The sequence below is a fragment of the Columba livia genome, chromosome 2, assembly GCF_036013475.1.
Source record: "Columba livia isolate bColLiv1 breed racing homer chromosome 2, bColLiv1.pat.W.v2, whole genome shotgun sequence".
NCBI classification, from domain to species: Eukaryota; Metazoa; Chordata; class Aves; order Columbiformes; family Columbidae; genus Columba; species Columba livia.
The window spans coordinates 29,552,181-29,576,396 of record NC_088603.1 but is presented as its reverse complement, the minus strand read 5'-3'; the positions used below and the strand labels follow the sequence as shown (position 1 = coordinate 29,576,396).

At 37.8% G+C, this 24,216-nt stretch overlaps 1 protein-coding gene across 4 annotated transcripts in view; it reads left to right on the top strand.

Annotated features, from left to right (window-relative positions):
• THSD7A (thrombospondin type 1 domain containing 7A) overlaps positions 1-24,216 on the top strand; it is a 282,459-nt gene that overhangs the window by 238,395 nt on the left and 19,848 nt on the right. For all 4 annotated transcript variants that reach the window (XM_065051176.1, XM_065051177.1, XM_065051174.1 and 1 more), the window contains 5 exons: positions 10,702-10,880; positions 15,286-15,419; positions 15,963-16,116; positions 18,061-18,202; positions 18,667-18,782. In XM_065051176.1, coding sequence (XP_064907248.1) covers positions 10,702-10,880; positions 15,286-15,419; positions 15,963-16,116; positions 18,061-18,202; positions 18,667-18,782 — 725 coding nt within the window. The remainder of the gene's footprint in view (positions 1-10,701; positions 10,881-15,285; positions 15,420-15,962; positions 16,117-18,060; positions 18,203-18,666; positions 18,783-24,216) is intronic.

Sequence of the window (24,216 nt, the reverse complement as noted above, 5' to 3'; positions counted from 1 at the left end):
TTGTTTGACAGGAATTTCAGGTTTATGGGGAATGTGGTATCTAACCTGACTTTGACAGCAAGGAATTAAACTGACACAAAGGAATATGTCACTAAAATTATTATTTCCTTCGCACTAGCTCTTCTAGAACAAAAATCTGTTATTGACAGGTGCTGTACATACACATAATACAGATTAATTCTAAGGCTTACTTGATTTATTGTCCACCTTCAGCTTTTCTTCAGGTTTAGCTTACTTCTGCAGGTACAAGGAGACTAGAACAGATGATACAGATGTTTCAATCTTATTTCAATATGTTTTATGTTTGCTGTCTTTTCTGAATATATGCTTAGTGTTTGTGGATTGTGTTCTGATGCTTTGTATAAATTTCTGCATGTATAAACTTCTGTTTTGCCAGTTAAACCTTATCTTATATCTTGCCAGTATTTATGTTTTTCTTATTGTTTTCATGCCCTTGGTGTATGACAGTTCTTCAGTTTGACAGCATCTCTAGATTTCGGTGTGCTATTTGTTGTGGGCTTTTTTCGTTAAGAACAAACACAAAACTGGGTTAGGGAGCAATTAAATAGTCTGGACATCCATAAATCCATGGGTCCAGATGGGATGCATCCGCGGGTGCTGAGGGAGCTGGCTGAAGTCATTGCTGGACTGCTCTCCATCATCTTTGCCAAGTCTTGGGAAACGGGGGAGGTGCCCAAGGATTGGAGGAAAGCAAATGTCACTCCAGTCTTCAAAAAGGGCAAGAAGGAGGACCCGGGTAATTATAGACCGGTCAGCCTCACCTCTGTCCCTGGGAAAGTAATGGAACAGCTTATCCTTGGTGCCATCTCAAGGCATATCAAGAATAAGAGGGTTATTAGGGGCAGTCAGCATGGCTTTACCAAGGGTAAGTCGTGCTTGACCAACCTCATAGCCTTTTATGAGAATGTAACAAGGTGGATGGATGATGGCAGAGTGGTGGATGTGGTCTACCTTGACTTCAGTAAAGCCTTTGACACAGTCTCCCACAGCATCCTCACAGCTAAGTTGAGGAGGTGTGGTCCAGACAATAGACTAGTGAGGTGGGTTGCAAACTGGCTTATGGAGAGAAACCAGAGAGTGGTAGTCAATGGTGCGGAGTCTAGTTGGAGGCCAGTATCTAGTGGAGTGCTTCAGGGGTCAGTACTGGGGCCAATATTATTCAATATATTCATTAACGGTTTAGACGAGGGAATAGAGTGTACTATCAGCAAGTTTGCTGATGACACTAAGCTGGGAGGAGTGGCTGACACGCCAGAAGGCTTTGCTGCCATCCAGCGGGACCTGGACAGGCTGGAGAGTTGGGCGGGGAATAACCTAATGAAATTTAACAAGGGAAAGTGTAGAGTCCTGCATCTGGGCAGGAACAACCCCAGGTTCCAGTATAGGTTGGGAAATTACATATTAGAGAGCAGTGTAGAGGAAAGGGACCTGGGGGTCCTGGTGGACAACAGGATGACCATGAGCCAGCACTGTGCCCTTGTGGCCAGGAAGGCCAATGGCATCCTGGAGTGTATTAGAAGGGGGGTGGCTAGTAGATCGAGAGAGGTCCTCCTTCCCCTCTACTCCTCCCTGGTGAGACCACATCTGGAATATTGTGTCCAGTTCTGGGCCCCTCAGTTCAAGAAGGACAGGGAACTGCTGGAGAGGGTCCAGCGTAGGGCAACGAAGATGATTGAGGGAGTGGAGCACCTCCCTTATGAGGAAAGGCTGAGGGAGTTGGGTCTCTTCAGTTTGGAGAAGAGGAGACTAAGGGGGACCTTATTAATGTTTATAAATATATAAAGGGTGAGTGTCATGAGGATGGAGCCAGGCTCTTCTCGGTGGCAAACAATGATAGGACAAGGGGTAATGGGATCAAGCTGGAACACAAGAGGTTCCGCTTAAATTTGAGAAAAAACTTCTTCTCAGTAAGGGTGACAGAGCACTGGAACAGGCTGCCCAGGGAGGTTGTGGAGTCTCCTTCTCTGGAGACATTCAAAACCCGCCTGGACATGTTCCTGTGCGACCTCACCTAGGCGTTCCTGCTCCAGCAGGGGGATTGGACTAGATGATCTTTTGAGGTCCCTTCCAATCCCAAACATACTGTGATACTGTGATACTGTGAAAAGCTGTATTATGCTAAATTGACAAGGGACTTCTGTGGTATCACAATAGTTACCCCACATGCTAGCAAACAAAAGTACCTTGTAGCTTCCCATCAATCTGATTTTAGTTTTTCAAGCTAAACTTGACAAGACTCATAATTCAAGCCTGCTTCAGTTATTTTTGTAAATTCTAACAAAGTTGCTTATATCCCTATGGAAATAATAGCACTGAATTTTTTACTAATTTTATAACTGATCCAAAGAAGAGTGAGGTTTGTTTGCTTTGTTATCTGCTTTACTCAGAAATATGTTTTACTGTTGAGTCTGTTAGTCTGTGAGTCCGTTATTTCTTTTCCTAGTAGACTGTATGTAAATACAGATTTTATGGTATATGATTTGGTGAATTAGCTTGGACTAGGAGAGAAATAAAGACCTTTTTTTAAGGGACGATATTTCCTGGGGGGGTGGGTGGGGAGGGGAAGAAGTATCTTTTACGTGATAAGAAGTTCTGCTTTTACATGAGGTTTTGTTATCTCCTGACACCATGAAATCCTGAGGTGGGAAATGGGGATAATTGTACTTCTTCGCCTACAATGACGTCCTCTATATGTGACAAGAAGGACAAACTACATCCACACTGATGTTATTAATATATCATGGAATATATAATGTGATATGCTATAATGCCATAAGAAACTCAAATTGTGAGACTGAGACTGTCAAAGGTTTTATGTAAATACTGCTGTATAAATTTATGAGGCCATGAACAGGTCAGTGTTGCAAGTCAAATTGTTTTGAGTGGGAGGAATCAGAAGACAGAACTGCTATGCAATGCCAAAAAATTCATAAACTCTTTTGCAGAATGTTGCGTGCTTATAATCACAATTCAGTTGTTCTGCAGAAGCAGAACAAATACTACTGAGCTCTTTTTACTGCTTGACAGATTTCATTTTCAAAAGATTTGAGAAGAGGTAACAGTTTCACAGACAACAAGGAGCTAAAGGAAGAATGTGGCACAAGGAAGGCCCTAAATTAATAGACCCATAAAAGGATTAGGATTCTTGTGATAATCTTTGAAATTTTGGATGTAGCTATAAAGTCCCAAGTACAAACAAGTTTCTCAAAAAGACAGAAGTGACTGTAACAAAAGAAAGGAAAGCCAAAATACAGTTATAGGACTCTCTTGTTACAGGTAGGTGAGAACACTGGAGAAGCAAAGGACAGAGTCCTTCTGGAGCAGGTCTTTATTTTTCTGTAGCTTAACAGGTACTTCAAAATAAACCCCAAACTAACAGGTGAAAATAGACCTAAGTTTCAGCTGCAGACAGACAAGGTGGGTTTTTTCTTATTTGCTTTTTTATGGTTTGTTTTGTTTTGGTTTTATTCAGTATTATATATACCTAATACTTTAATTTGTTCTTTTTGAAATATTTTGTTTCAAATTTGAGCTAAATTTATCGGTGAAAGAGTTAACACCATTCAGCAGCCATCTGAAATATTCTGCCACTGTTGTTTTTCAACTGTACCAGTTCTGTGGAGTGTGGGCAGGAGCTAACAGCTGACAGTTGTCAGCAGATGTGGTAATGTCAACTAAAACTGGTGACTGAGATGTTTGCTCATTTTTCTTAATGGAAGACACATAAATTTCCCTTTCTCTGATTCTTGCTTTGTTTCAGTGCTACATAGGTAATTTTACTGGAGAAATACAAAAAATATATAGTTCTTTTGATAGTCAAGTGAGAGAGGTTTGGGTTTTTTTTTTTTGTTGTTGTTTGTTTGTTTAGGGTTTTTGGTTTGTTTTTGTTTTCCATTAGGAAATCAGCAGTTGTTTTTTCATAGCTTTATCCCTGTCATCACTAGTATACTAGAGCTCTGTGGATAATGACATGTGTCTGCCAACAATCTGCTTCAGTGTATTTGTGAAAAAAAATTTTAAGTGTCTCCTAACGATCCCTTTAAACTCTGCCTTGGAATTTTCATGATAAAAAATCGAAAGTGGGCCACTGTTGTGATTATGAACTACACTATTTACTCTTCAATATTTAGTTTTCCTCCATCATATATAAATTGTGAATCATGACCCACATTAGCTAAACGGTGATTTTGTTTATGTGTGTGTGGTGAAGGCAAGCAAAGTAGCATGGCAGATGCACCATTTTTATATAGATTGTATTACCCTTCTTAATTCATGTCTATTTATTGCTAAGACCTTAGGCATAGTCAACCAGTCCGGGATACTTTGTCTGCTGCCTTATTAGTGTGAGATTATTTCCCCCTTTAGCATTAATTAAATGAGATGCATTGATTTGTGCTGACTCTACAAAGTCCTCCATGGCTACAAGGCTTTTGCAGGGGATTAGAGAGGACTATCTGTGTGTCAGTGAATACTTTTGCAACAGCTGCTGGGAGTATCAATGTGAATCGAGGAGTTTTGTATCTAATTGCTTATGTGTGCATTAGTAAAATCTCATCTGTTATAAGAGTCTACAGGGTCCAAGAAATCAGTTAGAACTTTCTGTATCCTCTTGTATTCGGATATTTTTTTTTAATTCTTTTTCACTTTGAATACTCTAACTTGAAGTGATGCAAATTTAAGATCAAAAATTAAATTAAAATTTAATTTAAAATTTCTGTTGAGATTTTATTTTAATATAAATATATTTCCCGTAGGAGATTCTAATGTAGCATGGTAGTAGGCTTAGGTTCTCAAATTGTTGTTAGGATTCTTTGCTGTTTCATAGCTTGGATCTTTCCAAAGATTTTATATATATATATATATATATATATATATATATGCAAGATGCCATATTTGTCCTGTTGTGTATTCTCTAGAAATATGCTCCCTATTGCCCTGCACCAGAAATACTAGCTTAGGCCTTTGTGTTATAGTGCCACCATATCTGCCCTGTCGACAGGACACCAGTTATGAAACAGTCATCCATCAACCCAAAGAGCTGTAGTTAGTTCACCAGAGACAGAACTGCTGATGCAGAAGGTAGTTAAGCATTAATAATTACTCTCAGGTTTTGAGGCTTTGAAGGATATCCTGGAAAAAAAAAAAATCTTCTGGAGTTCAATCTATCTTCCCATGGCTAGACAGAAATATTAATATTCTCAAGAAATGTATATATTCTGTTGCAAGTGAAATGCAAATAATTATATTTTTCTTTGTGCTGGAAGATGAGATCCAGGAGCTTTATATTTCCTTGGGGGAAAAAAACAAAAAAGTGTTAAAGAACGTAAACCATTCTAACATTGCAGTTTTTTTTCTTGGAAACATAGCATGACATTTTAGTCATGAAAGCAGAAGCATAACTCTGTGAGTCCTAAGGACAAAAGAGTTCATGTAAACACTTTTTAAGATATTCTGTGTCTTCACCCTTCAACTCAAGTACCCTGTCTGTTCTTAGATATTGGCCATGCAATTTGTGGGGAAAAACTTCATATCAACCTACTTAACCTGCTTTGTCATTAGATGAATTGTGAAGTCCATTAAGTCCTCCATTATAAATTATCCGTCACATCTGTCAATAACTTTATTCTAGGAGTCCAGATTTAATAACCAATTAGCAATGGGACAGTAAACATTTCCCTTTTAATGATTAGTTCAGTTCATACTCCCAGTGGTTCAAAGCCAAAGTGGTAAATTGTGGTTCAGTAGTAAATCTTTAATGATAAAATAACCATGTTCTTGCTGGTAGTAGGCAACTGCACATTTCACAGCCTTATGAAGTTCAGCTGACAGGAGCTGAAGTAATTGAGAAACTGCTGCACTGGGAAAAGGAACGGGCATTCCGGGATGGGTGTCTCTTTCTAGTACCCTTCCAGACCATGCAGGGCCAATGCTCTGTACGACATTATCCCAAGGTCTCATCTCTCCAACATCCCTCAGATGTTGTGAGGAGAAGAGCGAGCTGCAGGAAGCACACAGTGAAAGACTGTAGTCAGGAGAAGAAACAGCAGGCAAAATATGAACTACAGATGTCCAGGGAACTATCTTTAGCCTTTACAGTGTTGGTCTTCTATTTCACTGTCCCTCCCTAACCTTCACACTCTTCTTCAGCTCTTCTTAATAGCTGCTTCACTGCTCTCATTATTTCCTTCTCTCTGCATCTGTTGTATTTCTACCTTGGTAATACCTTGCTTGTTCTTCAAAACTCAAGGCTCTAAGCATGCCGTTTACTGTAATTATATTACACAACCAGTTGTGTGATATAATTGGATGATATTCCACCATGTGGACACCCACACATTAGAAGCCTGTTTCTTTAATAAGATTTCACACTGTCTAATGCAAGGGGCACCATTTCAAGGGTGATTAGATTAGAGTGAAAACAAGTCTGAAAACTGAAAAATGGTTTGGTCATAAACTTTTCATATCAGAAACCATGTATCTGCATCACTAGTCCCATTTGCATGTAATATTTCTGGTTTCTGTGTTTTCTGTGTAATTTTTCTATATCACTATCTCTTCTCACTTGCTAAAATTTTTACAGCGTGGATAAAGTTTACAAATAAAAACACATAAAATATAACAAAAATAGTATAAACTTTTCAATAGTATAGTTTCAATAGTATAGTTTCAATAGTTTCAAATAGTATAAACTTTTCAGAGAAGCATTTTCTGAAAAGTACCATTAGATGGGTGGTAAATGGAGTGGAACAAGTCATTTGGAACAAGTAGTTGTTTTTTTTTTAATTCTATCTTCTTTCTTGGCTAGAGAAATATCTGCAAGGAATTTGAAGTCTGCTTCTGCCTGGGTTCCAAGGGAGTCCAGTGGCACAGCTAAATGCTAACTCGTCTGTTGAGCAAAATAGTGAGGTGCCTGAGAGGAAAAGAATATGCCAAGGGATGAATATGCCAAAAAGTTAATGTCAGGTGTAACAGGGTCATTTTCATCCTACACACTAATTACCTATAGAATGCACATCAGGGGGCAGTCTTTTTAATTTTTTGCCTTTGTTTTCTGTTTTTATTTGTGGCAACATTCTTCATTACATTTCACTGTCTGGTCAGGAGATATCAGAGTAGGCTCTTGAGGGCATTGCATTCTGTTTCTGCTTCACCAAGATATTGCTTTTGGCAGGATGTTTATTTCTTTTCTCCTCTTTCTTTGTTTTCTCTGTCTATGCAGTGTGTCTTTACAATTCTCTTGATGCTGTGTTCCTAGCCATTTCTTTTCCTCTTCTCTGTCTCCTTGTTTCTTCTTACCCTTTCCTCTCTTCCCCCTCAGTCTCTCTTTTGTCTTGTGTCTCAGTTGTTTTGACTTCTGACTCTTTGTCATGAAAAGTAACTTCACTCATTTACTTTCTTTTCCTTCTGTTTGGAGGTGGCTGGGAAACTGTGAAACTCCTTTTTTTGGATCCCTTTATTCTCTTCACATTCTTGACCTATTTTTTATCCAGTGTTCTTAGTGTACCAGTGGTTGGGAGTTTTTTATGCTTGTCTTGCATATTGCATAATAATAAGTGTTTTTCTCTCTGCTCTCAAAAAAATATTCCGCAATTCCAGCATCTCCAAGCCTTCCATTTTTCTTGTTCAGCTGGTTAAATTTCACATGGGGAGTTTTGGTCTTGATGCTAGCTTTTCTGAGCAAACAGGAAGAAGTGAGAGGAGAGTACCATAGGCCAGGAGTCCAAGAAATGGCATAGGAAAGAGCTATATGGTGAGCAGAATCTATTCCACGAAGCTTATAGGATCAAAGACCCAGTATAAGATTGCAGTTCAGTATTTTTCCATTATAAAGTGAGTGGGAAATGTCACTTGGCCCACTGTATTCTACCCAGAATGCATTAGCACATCAGCAAGCTTGTAGTTTTCCGTGTTACAACACTGACACTATACCTGTAACATGATGCTGCTCTGGCTTTATTGCATTAAATGCTAAAGCAGTTTTAATGCCTGACTTCGATGTAGATATTTCATAGATAACAAGAAAAACGTTGCTATAGTGATATGGTTTCATTTGATATTTTATGGAATCACTTGAACTGCAGCTGAGTAAAATGTTACCTGGGACTTCCACATAGTATCATGTATTTGATACCATGTCTGTCTAAACTTTTTGGCTAACATTCTCATTATCTCACAAAAATATTTATTATCCTCATTTGGTTGATCTGAAAGGAAACTAATGAAAAGAGTTTCTAATTTTTCATTTGCTGTAGTTTACTGTGTTCCACATAGACTCCTTTTGGTAGGCTATGCAGTATGTTTGGGTTAGATTGGGAAGATACCTTTGAGATTAATCAAGACAAATTTAAAATAGCTCAGAGACTTATGGAAGTCCTTAAAATAAAGTCTTCCTTAAAATAAAGTCTTCCTCAAGCAGGCCGTACCACCTGAAGTTACCTCATTAAGAATGCACAATATATTTAAGGCAACTTGAATTTGTTTCTTCCAGACATTAATTACAGAGGCAGAAATTTCACAAATACTAAATGACATAAGTGTGTTACAGTTGAAAGGTTTGTGCGGGGAAAAAAAAAAAAAACAAAAAAACCAACACGTACCCAAAATAAAACAAACTAAACAAACAAACTAAAACAAACAACCCCCCCCAAAAAAACAAACAACAAAACCCCCAGAGAAACAAACAAAAACCCCAAACAAAGCAAACAAACAAACAAAAGCCTACTTACAAGTTATATTGGAAGACATCATTTCAGAATCTCAAGTAAATTAATAAAGAGCATAATCTTCACTTAGACACTAAACACTTATTGCTTAGAGGGAACTGTTTATTTTAAATTTTTTGTTATTCTCCATTTTCATTCAGTAGTTTCTTGATTATATGAGCATATGATTTTGTGTAGCGCTGTTTGTAGTGCTTGTTAGAAGCTTCTTTCTGCTGATGATAAAGACTTTGATATTTATGCAATCTAAGTCCAATGTAGGATGAGGCTCTGAGATAGGGTGCTTCTGATTTCTAAGACTCACTCAGAGATGTCAGGTAAGGTGAAATGTAATCAATTTTGCATTTACTACTGCAGGGCAGTCTGTGTCACCACCTCTGATATGCAGTGATATGATCTTCAAAAATATATTTTGTCTAACACAGTGTGCCTTTCATACAGTATCATGGAGCTGATCAATCAAATGGTGAGAGATATTTAATAAACATGCTTGCAATTCAAGCTAATAACATTCTAGCCATTTTAAAGAAGACCCATTTGGTGAACAGTAGTTCCACAGTGCTCAAATCGAGGATGTGCTCTCTACATTTATTTAACTATTTAACACTTCCAAACAAAGGAAGGCTATATAGGATAAAATAATCACCTGAATTTGACCAGAAAATATTATGAATGTTACTGTATTTTTTTAAACCCTTCTGTTGAAATAGCTACAACAAATTAGTGGAAGCAACTAGAAATGGGTTTATAGAACTAAAATATTTTAAGTGTTTTAATTCTTTACTTACTTGTGATTGATATTGGTTGCTTTACAGAAGAGACAGAATACCTTTACTTAGAAGTATAGATTAAAAAAACAGAGCCGCTAACATCAGTTCTGATGAAAATGATGGTGATTTCTTTCAAACAAAAAAAAATCAAGATATGTGAGAAACACTTAAAACCATGCCTAGCAAACTATGACAATCATTTGAGAATATTACCTAAATATGTGTTAGGTTTGCAACTGTGTTCATCAAATATCATAATTCACTTTTAACTGCACCAAGGTTTCTTTACTCTTTAAAGTGAATATTTGCCAACACTAAATACATTGCAGGTCTGACACAGGAAAGGGAAGAGTTCATATAGGCTATAAGGAACAGTTGCAGTCAAAATGCGGTAAAGGGCAGCTTTTTCTTTGAGGTCTTATAGTTTCTGTTTTAAAAATTAGCATAAATGACACATATTGTAGAGCTATGGCATATGTTGCTTTTAAAAGAAAGGCATTTTCACTCATTCAGTGAATTGAGGCCTCATGTTACTCCCTACAGACCATGTCATAGCCTTTTCCAACCTCCCAGGACCAATGACTTATCCAAAGCAAACATCTGCTTTTCCATTCAGTGCAATTATTCAGTGTGCTACTGGGGGCAGATGGTTGTTAATCGACAGATCATTAATGTGGCAGGCCACTCTCTCTTTCTAGCCTTAGAAAGGTCACAAGGTGTTAAGTTCCCTCTCTCCAGGCTGGTAAGATGCATATCTTTTGGTTCAGTTGGATTTTTAATGTATAACTACAATTGAGTTACTTGTTACAGTTATGGAGGAGCTTTTAATTAAACCTTTTTTTCCTTAAAAATATATATTGATTTTACAGTGTAAGAATGGTGCAACTGAGAGATGGGTTAGTGTCAATTACACTGTAGCTGTCAGAAAGTTTGAATGCTGAAATCTGGTGACTGTGAATCCTAATCAGATAGCAGTGAGGATGCTCAGCTGCTACTCTGACACAGTCTCCAGCTATATGTGTCAATTTTCTGCAGAATTTAATTTTTCCCTAATGATGAAGAAATCTCTCTATTCACACAGTCCTGTCAAGTCAAACTTTGGACAATCTAAATGAAGTAGACGAGGGCTTTGGGGAGAAGTGGCAGAGTGACATGATGAAGAGATTTCACTTTCTTTTCCATTCATGCAGGTTATATTGAGGAAGCCTGCATTATTCCATGTCCCTCAGACTGCAAGCTCAGTGAGTGGTCCAACTGGTCTCGCTGTAGTAAATCCTGTGGGAGCGGGGTAAAGGTTCGGTCTAAATGGCTCCGTGAAAAACCCTACAATGGTGGAAGACCCTGTCCAAAGCTAGATCACGTCAATCAGGTAATTCATATTTACATTATTTATACAGCTTTTTCCATACCTCAGATAACCCTTTTAGTTGTATTGTCTGCTGATGTAGAAAAACTACAAAAAACATAAGGGGCAGATGCAGATAGAAGGAAGAGCATGTGTTGACTTAGGTTTCCTCAGTGAGCTTAGGATCTGCCTTCATTAGATCCTCATCTGCAAGAATTTAGCGCATTATCTGAAGTGCAGATTGACAATAAAACATTCTTATATGCAAATTGTGAAGACCACTTTTCTGAAGATCTTCTGTTACAAAGAGTAAAATGTCTCATTAGAGATGCTCAAACTGGTAAGATTCTTAGTGTCATTCCCTGACCATCTTAATCAGAAAGCAAGTTAAAACTCTCAAACACTCACACCGTATCATCCCAGTGGCCTTTAATGGGTTTTAGACAAGCTGGAGCTTGACCTTTCAGGTATACTTGCCCTGATACTGTGGTTCCAGTCAGAAATGCACTTCTGAAGTCCGTCTCCCAGTTGTCCCACCAGCTGCCCTGGATTTTCCAGTACGAAGCTGCCTGGCTACCCAGTCTGCATCTTCTTCAAGTGAAACTAAGCCAAAAAATGTGACCAAAGAGCACATTAGAAGTGCTTTGACCACTGATGAGCATTTAGTCTTTGAGATCAAGTTTAGTACTAGTCCAAATCAGAGCCCTGAAGCTTGTTTGCTCCTGTTTGCTTGGAGAGTTTTAGAAATAAAAACCTTCCTTGTCAATTAACTTGTGCTCTTCAGAGTTTATTTATATCCATATTACTGTTTAATTTAATTTAGTCTGCAGAGGCATGTTAAACAACCACACAATCTTCTCTGTACATATTCAAAGTCTGAAAAAAAATTTCCATTAGAATAAACCTGAAGGTACTTAATATTATCCTATTGACATTTTTCTAGCACAGAGTGAAATGGCTTGTTGATCTAATTTTCTACTTTAGGGAATGTAATTAGTTCTAATTTCTAAAATAATAAGTGTTAAACTGCAGCTAATAAAGTAAGTCTGTGATCTACTTTAACAAAATGCAAACTAGAATGAGGGTTGCCGGGTATGGGTCCGCATGCAAATATGCTTTAAATTAGGAGGAATGTATTTCAACAGGAGCAAAATGTAGTCTATACCGAAGTCTTTTTCCTTCTTTAATATTCATGTAGTACATAATAGGCTCGTATTTTTCTGCATCAAAGGTGATTTTGCTAGCGGTCTGTTAGGCACTTGGATGCAACACTGTTGCCCTCTACTGGTACTTTGACTTTAATTTAATTTGTTGCAATGTTAAATGGTACTTGCTCAATAATAATAGATGATTCAAGATGTAATTATTGTAAAAATAAAATTGTAATATAGTACTTTTATGAGAAGGGAGCTCTAAAGGTAGGAATGTGGAAGAATACAGAGGCTGATCTTTCAATTTTAAATACATTCACTGTCAATTCAGAAACATGCAGGGAATACACATGCATTTCAATTTTGTATTTATTATTTAATCTAAATGTGATCCACAATTCATTTAACTGGAAAAGTACAGACTCTTCAGAATATTTACTTCAATTATAAAATGTAATTTGTTTTATTTATGTATTTATTAATTATATATGTAACATGCTTATTTGCACATATACAAAGCACAATGGTTAGAGTGGGTCTTTGGTGCCCACAAGTATGTATAAGATGATGTACAGAGGGGCTATGCTGTAAGCTGAGTTCTAGGAATTAGGAACTCTGGGGAAAGACTGCAACGTGGAAGAAAAGATGGGAAAGAGGATGCTGGCAGTCTGGTAACATGTACATAAAAGGCTGTTGCAAAGAAGGAGGAAATAATCCATTTTCCATGGCCATCATGGATAGGATAAAAAGCAGCAGGCTTAGACTGCTGCAAGCAGATTTGAGTTAAGCCTTGGGGAAACTTTCTAATGGTAAAGCTAGTGAAACACTGAAATACAGTGCTTAAGATGTTTGTCAAGTTTTAAGAACAAGTTATTCAACATCTCACAGGGCTGATGTGTACAACTGTATTTTGGAGGGAGACTGAACACAGTGAATGGTAGATGTCTCATTGAGTGTCTCTCCTCCTGGGCCATGCATGCCAGGGTGACTCCTGAACCATGCTCCAACTGAATGAAGCTTGCTCAGTACTCACTTCAGTAGGCTAAAGGTCTTCATAATGTAATAATAATAGTCAGTTCTATTATAAAAGCATATCAATGGCCTTCAGAGGATTTCAAATGAAGAGACTAATTTGAGACTGTAAAGAAAATAAGGACATCCCTGTCTTCACTGGCTTCAGGCATTATTTGCCCCCTTACCCAGCAGGTGTATACAATCCTTATACCACCCAGCTGCCCTGGCCCACAGTTGTAGTTAAAAAATGCCAGTAGGGTCAAGAGAACACTGCTAAGCACATGCAATGCAACACAGAATTTTCCTTTGGTTTTCTGGGAAGATATCCAATTTCTATTTTACTGGAAAGGCTGTTGAATAGGTGGGGTTTATGTATTCTTCTTGTGCCAACCAGGATGAGACATATAGAGACATTTCCCTAAAATAGGGTTTCCCCAATTCTCATTTTGGAAATGCTGGACAAGAATAAATAAATACCATTTCCCATGTGACTACAAATTGAGCACTGAGTCCAATACCTTCCTTAAAATACATTTACAACTCCCATCTCTATGCTTGAGTTAATGATTATGTAGTTAAAACGTGGCTCAAATATGCTGATTCTGCTGGTCTTCTTGTGCGTGGGCTGATCAACTGCATAGTGGTACACCAGATTCTATATACTTTTCATTCTATATACTTTTCAAGGGTTTTTTGGTTTTTTTTGGTTTTTTTTTTGACTGATGGTATTTTGTTGCAGGTTAACTGCTAAACTATCAAACCATCAGTCCTCTTTTTCTATCTAAGCATTGTTGCTGAAAAGAATCAAAGACTTGTTTAAGACAATGTCTTAGATTGTTGAGAAATATTAGTTGTACTGAATTGATACCCAGAATGGTATGTGAAGTTAGCTGATATAAGATAATTTTGAGGCATGGGGCTTCAGGTAATTATGCATTATTAAAATAAGTAATGAAGGACTTAGGAACTTTGGAAGGATGAGAAATGCCAGTTCTTTCTATTCCACTGAATCTGTTGCACTAATGCTATCAGAACAATTTCAATTAATAGAGAATTCCAGTATCCTCTCCAAAACCATTGAGGATTTTTGCTTGTTTTAGGGAAACTGGATTTCCTACTGTGTGAAGAGTTGGTGCTTGTTATAGACAAAAAAAGGAAAACAGTGTGCGTTAAGAACCGAGAAAGAGGCTAGCTAATTTATAGTCTCTTCCAACTTGTTGTCATTTATAAACTGCTGTTTTCTTCCAAGGGCAAATTTCTTGCAAAAATGCCTCATGACAGCAAGGGAGATCCAAGAGGAAAAATTGGATGCCTCTTGCTTGGCAAAAGTCATAGAATATTGTTTATAATAAAAGCTAAATTAATGCCGTTTAAATACCTATGCTTCACTCTAATCTTTCTTTTCATCTTTGTTTTTTCTCTTGGGTTCATGAAAATACTTTCTTCAGGCTCAGGTAAGAGTTTCTAAAATAGAGAGATAACCTTAACATGTGCTTCCTGCTTGTGCTCTAATGGTTATATTGTCTGTCCTTTCTTGTAATATATGTTTGAGAAAACACAGGAGATACTGTTTCAAATCTGTATTGAAGTCTAAACACAATACTAATGCTGGCACGCCAATATGTTAGAGTGATTTTAATTATCCACAATGAAAAATAAAGTGAAACAGTATGTATCAGTGTAATTTACCTTGAGCTCACCTCTCTATAGAAATACAAAACCCCTGCAACAGTGGTATGGATTAGTTGAGGAGAGATGTGAAGGACAGAAGTAAAGTTTTAGCAGAGTTTTAGTGGCATTTTTCTAAAAGATATACTCGTGAGCCAGCCTAGTTACAGATTTTCATAGAATTATAGAATACCTAGCTGGAAGGGACCACAAGGATCATCTCGCCCACCCTTTCTTGGCCAAGACAAGATAGACAAGATGACCCAGCACCCTGTCCAGCTGAATCTTCAAAGTGTCAAGTGTTTGGGAATTTGTGTTAGTTGTGTTGATGTTATTGGTAGAAATGGCATAATGTGGGTTTAGTGGGAGAGCAAACTAGGGAATCTGTCATTGTATGTCTTAGCTTCTGACTTTTTGTTATTTCTATAGTTTTCTCTCAAATATTGTATCTGTATTATTGCTATAACCTCTAATTAGGTGAGTTTACTTTTGTTATTCTTACCAAAAAGTACATTAATCCTTTTTTTTTGCATGATCACTGTTGCACATGTATCTTACTTGTGTGCAACAAATCTGACACTCAATGTGGATTCCAGGTATATGAGGTAGTCCCCTGCCACAGTGACTGCAGCCAGTACATATGGGTTACCGAGCCCTGGAGTGTCTGCAAGGTGACCAATGTGGACTTAAAAGAGAACTGTGGAGAAGGTGTTCAGACAAGGAAAGTCAGGTAAAACAATATTGACTGTATTTAATTTTATGTAATTCTGTGTAATGTATAGTGTCAAGTCCAGCTGAAGTATATGGGACCAGGATACTGGCTGGTGTAAATTAAAATAGCTTCAGTGAATCTAATATGATGGCTCTGCCTAGTGGTTATAGATATATACCTTGATTCCTAGTTTATAAACTAATGTATATTGTACTTACACTACTACAAACACTGCAATGTAAAATTTTAGTGTTTTTCTGAAAGATGAAATGGTCCTCTTTCTCTGTGAAACTATTATTTTAAAAACATTTTAAGTACATATGCACTTGGGAATAATAGTGTAAAAATAATGTAAATAGTGTAATAATGTAAAAATGGGAATTATTTTTGGCTCTTCAGCTTTTCATGGATATTCATAGATCAATACTTAGTTCTATTATTTGAGTTATTTCATTATTGTTATGTGCTGACAAAATGCTAAAATACTTCAGAATACTGTGGAATACAGTTACTGTACAAAATCCATGGCAGACGCAGTTTATGTGCAGCCCTTTTTTCCAGGTGCATGCTGAACACTGTGGATGGTCCTTCTGACACTGTAGAGGACTATCTGTGCGATCCTGAAGAGATGCCACTTGGTGCTAGAAAATGCACATTACCATGTCCTGAGGATTGTGTTATTTCTGAATGGGGAGCGTGGTCTCGATGTTCTTTGGTAAGCAGTAGAAGTATACTGAAATGTAACATTTATGGTTTTAGGAGGATACTTTAAAAATCTATATATGATGTATTGTGCAAAGATGCTGAATTGAGTAGTGATTATACATGTAAATATCTATCTTCCCTGTCATCTTTAGGGTCTTTGATAGTTGGTTGCAAATAAAGTGTACCACTATTTTCAAGTGAGACTGTTCCAAAACACAAAATATAATATCCCCAGTGGTCATTCTTAGGTGTGGTCTTGGTTCTGTGTGGTGGAATAGCTTTGGCATTGGACTGTGAGTCCATCTTTGACACCAGCTGTGAGACTCTCCATAGGAGTGCAGTTGCTGTACCAAAAACGTCACTATCCTGTAACAAGCAAAGTCTGTAGGTCAAGAGCTTTCCTGCCATCAATTTCAAAAAAGAATGCCAAAAAAAACCAAATCAAATATAAAAAGTGTTTCAGGACCACTGAGTATTCAGGCTCTGGTGCACCACATTTGGAAAGTGAGCATCTCAATATCCAGTTTGAGAGTGAAATAGTTCCAAAGCACTGGTACTGAAATATGAACTGGTTAGGAAAGTCCTGAGGTGTTACCAAGTTAGAGGATATTTCACCTTGGGTAGCTGTTGTGATAAAGATTTAATTTGGCAGAAACTAAACCCCCTTGCATTCCAGCTTCTGTTCAGTATATTACTGGGGGCTGGGGGTGGCTGAGCTTAGCTTCTGAGTGATATCCAGTTGCACCCAAAATGATCTCAAGTCAGCACTACAGGTCTGATCATGCTCAACAGCCGGTCTGGCATTATGCTGAATTCAAATGATTATTGATTCACCAATAGTGCAGGGTTGGGTTGTGGTCATGGAATTTTCACACTTGCACATATTCAAGAATAGTGTAATATGTACTATAAATGTGAGTGCATACAATGTGAGATTCTCTTTACTAGATCCACAGATATTGAGATTTATTAAAGCAACAGGTACAATTTCTTTCAGATATCTGGTGATAAAATACTGTCTGAAAATACACTTCAGTTGAAAAAATGCACCTTACTTGCAAAGCTAAACATTGGTACCAAGTACATGTATTTTAAGATGACTATATAGTGCTACTAATGTGATTACAAATACAAGCTTGAAGTCTAAGTTTCCTGGGGAAACACTTGGTATAATCAAGATGCAAATCTTACTCAAAAGCGTCTCTTTGGGGGGAAAGATAGGTTCAGCCTGTCGACTGATCCCAGAAGTCTGTGATGCTGTTTCCTTGACTTCTCAGTGATGGTGTCTTCCCTAACTTTCCCCTGTTGTTAGGGTATTTTATACTATCTTCTACATTTAGGTGGAGTTTGAGTGAGCCTAGTGATACATACCTTTGTTATTGATTGGTGTAAAGTTCTCTCAATTTGATTTCAAAGGTATAGACCTAAAACAATTCAGAAAGCATGCTCAAGAGAGAATAGATGCATGGTGGAGGCAGGGAGCTTTTGGGATAGATGTATGTTTTGGTTTTATAATGAGATTATAATCAGCAAAGTTCATCCACAGGCCAGATTTTGCCACAACTGCTAGTTCAGCAACTAGCATTTTGGATGGAATGGAATATTATCTCTTAGCTGACAGCAACTATGTACACAGAACCATCTAGTTCCTGTACCTGCCTCATACACAGGGTCTGGCCACAGTGTCTCCACACTGTTCCATTCTCCTGCACCTTTGATAATTAGTTTCAATAATTGCACCCCTCAGTAAATATTCCACAGTAGTAACAAGGTGAAAGAATGGATTAAATTCTCTTTGAAATAACATGAAGATGATTTCTCTGATGCAACAGCATGATCCTGTTACATTACATTTGTGAATTTTTAAGGGATTACTTGAAAGGTTGTTGTAATGTTTCATGAAAAAGTACGAGGGTGACAAAGTATCAAAGCTGTTTCCAATCTCTCTTTCAAGCCATGCAATGGAAGTGGTGTCCGTGAAAGGTCAGCTGAAGCCCTGAGACAACCAGAAGATGGAAAGTCTTGTCCTGCTGCCATTGAGACAGAAGTCTGCACTTTGAACAAAAACTGCTACCACTATGACTACAATGTGACAGGTATTTGTGCTTTAGTGACAGCCTGAGCTTACTTCCATTCATGTTACAGGACAGGTTTTTCAGCTTTTTGTTCTTATCCAGGGAGAGCTATGGAGGTTGTACTGAAAACTGATACAGGCAATTTGATCCAGATAAAACATTACTGGAGGCTTTGCAACTTGAGTGAAGCATGCATACTGTAACTCCAGGAAATGTATTTCTCCTATAATTTTGTGTTTTGCTCAGAATCAGTGCAGATGAAAACAAATATGAGCTTTTCTGGAAGGCATCATGGCACTCACAACTTGCAGTAACAGTCACTGTTTCCAAAAATGTGTAGGAGCTGGGCTTCATGAGCTCTTGCATATGTAAAAGTCGTTTGTGAGGATTATTTTAGGGCATCAGAATTAGAATTAGGTGGGAGAGTGGATCATTATGAGTTTCATCTAAAATGTCTGCTACGCTAATTAATTCCTTACTTCCAGACTGGAGCACGTGTCAGCTCAGTGAGAAGGCTGTCTGTGGTAATGGCATCAAAACACGGATGCTTGATTGTGTTCGCAGTGATGGCAAATCAGTTGACCTGAAGTACTGTGAAGAGGTGAGTGGGTACCTGTGAGTAAGCTCCCTTCTAATGGTGATAATTAGTACTGAGCCAGCTGAGCTATACGGCATGTAACCCATCTTCACCAGATGTTTTGCAACGTTATTCATGGATTGTTAAGTACCCCTGAAATGAACTGTGCCATCAATGGTGATTTTAATACAATTTCCTTCGGTTACTTTTAAGTGCCTCCGTGAACATATGCTAATTATTACATCCTGAAGGAAATGGCTTAGAAACAATAATTGATAAAGTAGAATAAAGGTAATAAATCTTAATCAGAACACTAATCATCATTCTAATTTGATACGATTTCTGCATCGAGCCTTGGACAGCTGCCAGTATCAATCATTTACTCAGTGTGTTGGAAAATATTTCTCATGTGCCATTCTGCAGCTAGGTTGAATGCTAACTTCTTGTATACAGCTGTGCATTGCAAAAGGGACCCAAACCTGTTTAAAAAAATATGTAGCATGAATGCAATATTAAATAGGAGCATATATGGAGAACTAACCAGCAGACAGAAGCCCTAAATTTTTAAAGAGCCATTTTGCAAACGTATGAACTAACTTCAAATTTGACAGCACTAGTTTTCTGACATTTTGTGAGTTGGTCTAAACGTTTCCAATTGCATGGAGGTAGTAATGTAAACAAAAATGGGAATGCAACACAAGTGATGCTGTGTGGTAGAATCATAGTACTGTTTAGGTTGGAAAAGACCTTTTAAGATCATCAAGTCCAACCACTAACCTAACACTGCCAGTCTACCAATAAATCAGATCCTAAGCACCACATCTATGCATCTTTTACACACCTCCAGGAATGGTGACTCAACCACTTCCCTGGGCAGCCTGTTCCAATGCTTGACAACCCTTTCAGTGAAGAAATTTTTTCTAATATCCAATCTAAACCTCCCCTGGCACAACTTGAGGCCACTTCCTCTTGTCCTATCACTTGTTGCTTGGGAAAAGAGACCAACGCACTCCATGCTACAACCTCCTTTCAGGTAGTTTTAGAGAATAATGTCTCCCCTCAGCCTTCTTTTCTCCAGGCTAAACAGCCCCAGTTCCCTCAGCTGCTCCTCATAAGACTTGTGCTCCAGGCCCTTCACCAGCTTCATTGCTCTTCTTTGGACACGCTCCAGTACTTCAATGTTTTTCTTGTAGTGAGGGCCCCAAAAAGTGTTACATTAAGGGCAATCCTACATGCGTTTCTGATGGAAAGTAACTGAACTTCTTTCAGTTGCCATTCCACCACCACCTTGACATCAGCAACAAAATCACTTGCAATGGGCAGCTCCACAAGCAGCTTTGGTACCAACACCTTTTCTATTGAACCTTTCTGTTTAGTAGCTGCTCTTCAGGATGTGCCCATAGAGAAGAGTCTCTTCAGGAGCTAGGGGAATCAGGAAACCTGTCGTGTACACTGGACAATACTTTTGTAATTGTGTATCTGACCTACATAGGCTTGTCCAACCCACTCTGACATCCTGGATTCTTGAATCCATAAAATCTTAGCAAAGGCAGGAGGTTTCTGCTGAGGCTGGCACCCTACTTTTGTTCCAGGTTTCTCCTTCACATATAGCTCTTGGGATTGATTATATTCAAATCTAATAATTTGATCATTTATGTCTCAGGAAAAGACTCAGGATCTGGCTTCCCACCAGCAAGTTTCTGTGAAGTTAATAAGGGAATGCATTAATGCAATCTGTTAATGTTTTAATATGTTAATAGCAAAAAAAAAATTGGCTTTTGGCTTGTAAGAGACTGCAATATTGATTAATTCATACCAATACACGATAGAAAATATCCATCCACGTGAATGTTTCGAGGGAGGAAAATATGCTTTATTAGATATTAAGGGGAAAAATAATTCTTCTAACATAAAGCCAAGAAATTATTCCTGTTGTTAACCAAAGATTTTGAGCAACATTTAGAGCAAATGATTACATTTTACACTGAAATCTCATTGCAGAAAACATCTGGAGCTTTCTTGCATTTAAGAAATGAAACTTTATTACTCAGATAAATAATTAGGCCAACAATAAAATGTTTCAAAAGCTACTTGTTGTAAATGACTGGACAACAGACGTCACTGCAGTGAGGTCCTGGCTTTATCAGCAACCACTGTTATAGAGTCTTATTTGCCCTTTTGGTTTGCTAGACGATATAGAGGTACATCTTCCAGTAGAAAGCTCTGATCCACTCCCCAGTCATACTGTTAAGACTATTTGTTGCATTATGGATGTGTAAGCAGCAGTGCAACAAGGTCAAAGGCTGATCCAATAACTGTGAGGAGTAAAACCTGTTAACCTGATTAACAAGAAAGCCAGGCTTACCAGACCCTTTACTCTGAAGATGTGAAAGCAAACTCTGTGACCTTCCAAGTCACGAGAGGAAAGTATTCAAGAAATTACCAAAATGTGAATACATACTATGCACTTCTTACTAAGCTAATCACAGGTAATCCTTCAGGGTGTTTTGGTTTGGGTTTGAGGTTTTGCTTTTTTTTCTCTTTTTTTCCCCTTGTTTGTTTGTTTGTTTGGGGGTTTTTGTTTGCTTGGGTCTGGGTTTGTTTGTCTGGTTTTTAACCTGTGTTTTTGCATTATAAGGGCAGTGCAGAAAGATTAATTGAAGTTCAAAATAGAATGCACGTGGTTAGAAAAGTTGACAGTAAGAGAAAGATGAAATAATTTTGTAGTGATAGCTAATGGAATTCCCCCTGCACGATCATAAGATGGATGAATAAAGCAAAAGTTTTGTTTAATTTATGTGTAGATACATTTACAGAATTATGATTCTCACTAAGAAGAGCGATCAGAATAGCTAAATCTATCCTGATCCCTGAGAAAGGAAGGCATCTGACTGCAGTGTCTGAGTTCCTATATATAATATGTGGTTCAAGAAACATATAAAAGCTATACATTAAAAAATCTCTTCACTCTGTCTTTTGACTATCACCATGTATAAGCACTATTTATTTTGAGCCCCTGTGTTCTGCTTTAATAATGCATCCATATGATCTTGTGTTTGTTTCAGTCAATCAGCTAAAGAAGCTAGGCAGTCATCCTGATTACTGCCAGGATAAATCAATTTCTAGAGCTTATTTCCAAGGCCCCATTATGTTAACATAGTTCCTTTCAGACTCTCAGGGCACAGTAATACTGGATTACTTGGTCTCTAACTCTACAAAATTAGCACATCACAAGAACTTGGCTCGTCTTTTCCTTCAGTATTTGGAAATCAAATCACCTAAAGCAAGCTGGTCCTGGTCATATTCATATTTATGGGCTTGTTTTTATTCATTTACCTTCACTTAAAGATCAGAAAAGCCTAGAAACCAGCAGTTTTGTCTGCATTAGAAGGCAAACTTTTCTATTTTATTGGCAAATAGTCTGCTTGTCAGATTACATGATTAACCCCCAGCAGAGGTTAATCTGTGGTGCCAAACATTCCTTTCAGCAAATGCAGATACTTTTTGTGGATCACAGGGTTTATGGAGCAGGTTGGTCTGGCAGCCTCCTGCCCCTGACGTGTGTTACCAGGAATACAGGGCACCCAGTGATAGCTTTTGGTGTAACTCCTCCAGTACTTGTCATTCTCAAAGCAGAAACCACACCTCATCCACAACAAATGCTCTTTAAAGTGCAGGAAATAATGTGTAATTAATATAAAACTGCAACCTGCCAATTGTTCCCTAAATATATTTCAACAGCACTTCAGTATCTAAGACATGTAAATGGCAGATCACTGTGGGTAATCTGGCTTCAGCTTTCTCCTCTTCACCTTTAATATCTCTCTTGGGCTTTTCCTTCTGTAGCTGCCAAAGTCCAGCTGAGAAGGCCAGTCTTGAAAGAGAGCAGCCATGTTTCTATAATTAGCAGGAATCAATTCAGCAGGCTTTAAAGACTTTGCTCAGATTTGACCCAAATATAGACTTTAAAGAAGGTTCTCTGGTTTCTTAATTATCCAAATTCCAGATTATCCAAAGGTTTCAGGTGTTACCTGTGTGTGATAGCTGGATAATCAAGGTTATACTGTGCCACAGAGAAAAGCCAAGAACTTGTTCTTTGATGTATAAAACAGAACAGAGGTCTAAAACCTCATTTGTCTCAATAAATGGTACTGCAAATACAGATTTAAGACTTAGTGAGTCTATCAGGGTGAGATATTTCCAGTACTGGTAGTAGCTTATTTATGGAAGACATGTTAATGTTGCGCCTAATTATTGCTCTATGCTAGCATTTAGTAGGAAATATTGTTTTTATTTCATTTTTAAAGTCTTAACTGCTGGCTTTATGTCATTAACGTTTCCATTCATTAAAATTAATAGGTTTTGAAACATCTAGTTTGCCTTTAAAAAAAAAAATAATAATAATCACAACCTCCTGGGATTCTGAAAGTCCTCGATGATTAAGGTTCTGTTGAGGGCCAATGAAGAAGACAGTGTTTTATGCCGAGAAGCTGCAAATCGGTTCTTATTGGCAGGATTGATTTTCTTTCACAGTTTATGTCATAAACACTATAATCGACCTATTGTTTTAACTCATTCTGATGTTTTACAGACCGAAGGGATTATTATTGTCATGCTAATATTTATGCCATCAGTAGTATTTCACCCTGCATCATATATTCTCATGTGTGTTAGTGAGAATATCTCTTTTCTTCCTTGAATGGGAAAGTCTGGAGCATGGGAGTTTATAAGAACATAGAAATGGGTTTACAGGATTAGACCAAAGGACAATGTAGCCACTGTGCCTTCTCCAAGCATGGCCATAAAACTTGTCCTTCACTGTGCAGGTTCTATCATTTTATAGTGTTAGGCTGACTTCTGCCCAGAGAACAGCTCAGCACAGAATGTACTTTTGGGAAGACACAGGAGTCTGGCTATTTTCTGTGTCCCCCTTCTCTCATACTCCTCCAGCATTTGGAGCTTTTATTTTAGGGATGTTAGAGGATTCTGCATTTTGTAAAGGTCTTCAGAAAACACACAAAAGCTCTACTTCTTTTAGAACAAACCATTGTCAATGCCATGTCAATATTTTTGTATACAGTAGATTGGATAGCATAACATATGTAATAAACTTATATACCACATTAGGAGAAAAATGAGAGAGACATAAGCAGACGCCTAAGGAAGAGTAAGGAGGACAGACATACATGAGTATCCATCTACTCCTCTCACAGCTGCCACCTGTTTTCAGCTCTTTGATTGCATTTGATCAATGGGGTTTCTGTGTGTTTTAATATTAAGATTTCTCTTCCATTAACTAATTCAGACTCTCTGGAGCTCCTGTAAACTTTTAGGATCCACAACAACTTCTGACACATAAATTGACTATCCAGTGCATGTTCATCCTCTTCCTTTTGTTAGTTTTGAACCTGGCTCCTAGCATCACTTGAATTCAGCTGTTAATAGCTGTTGATAGCTC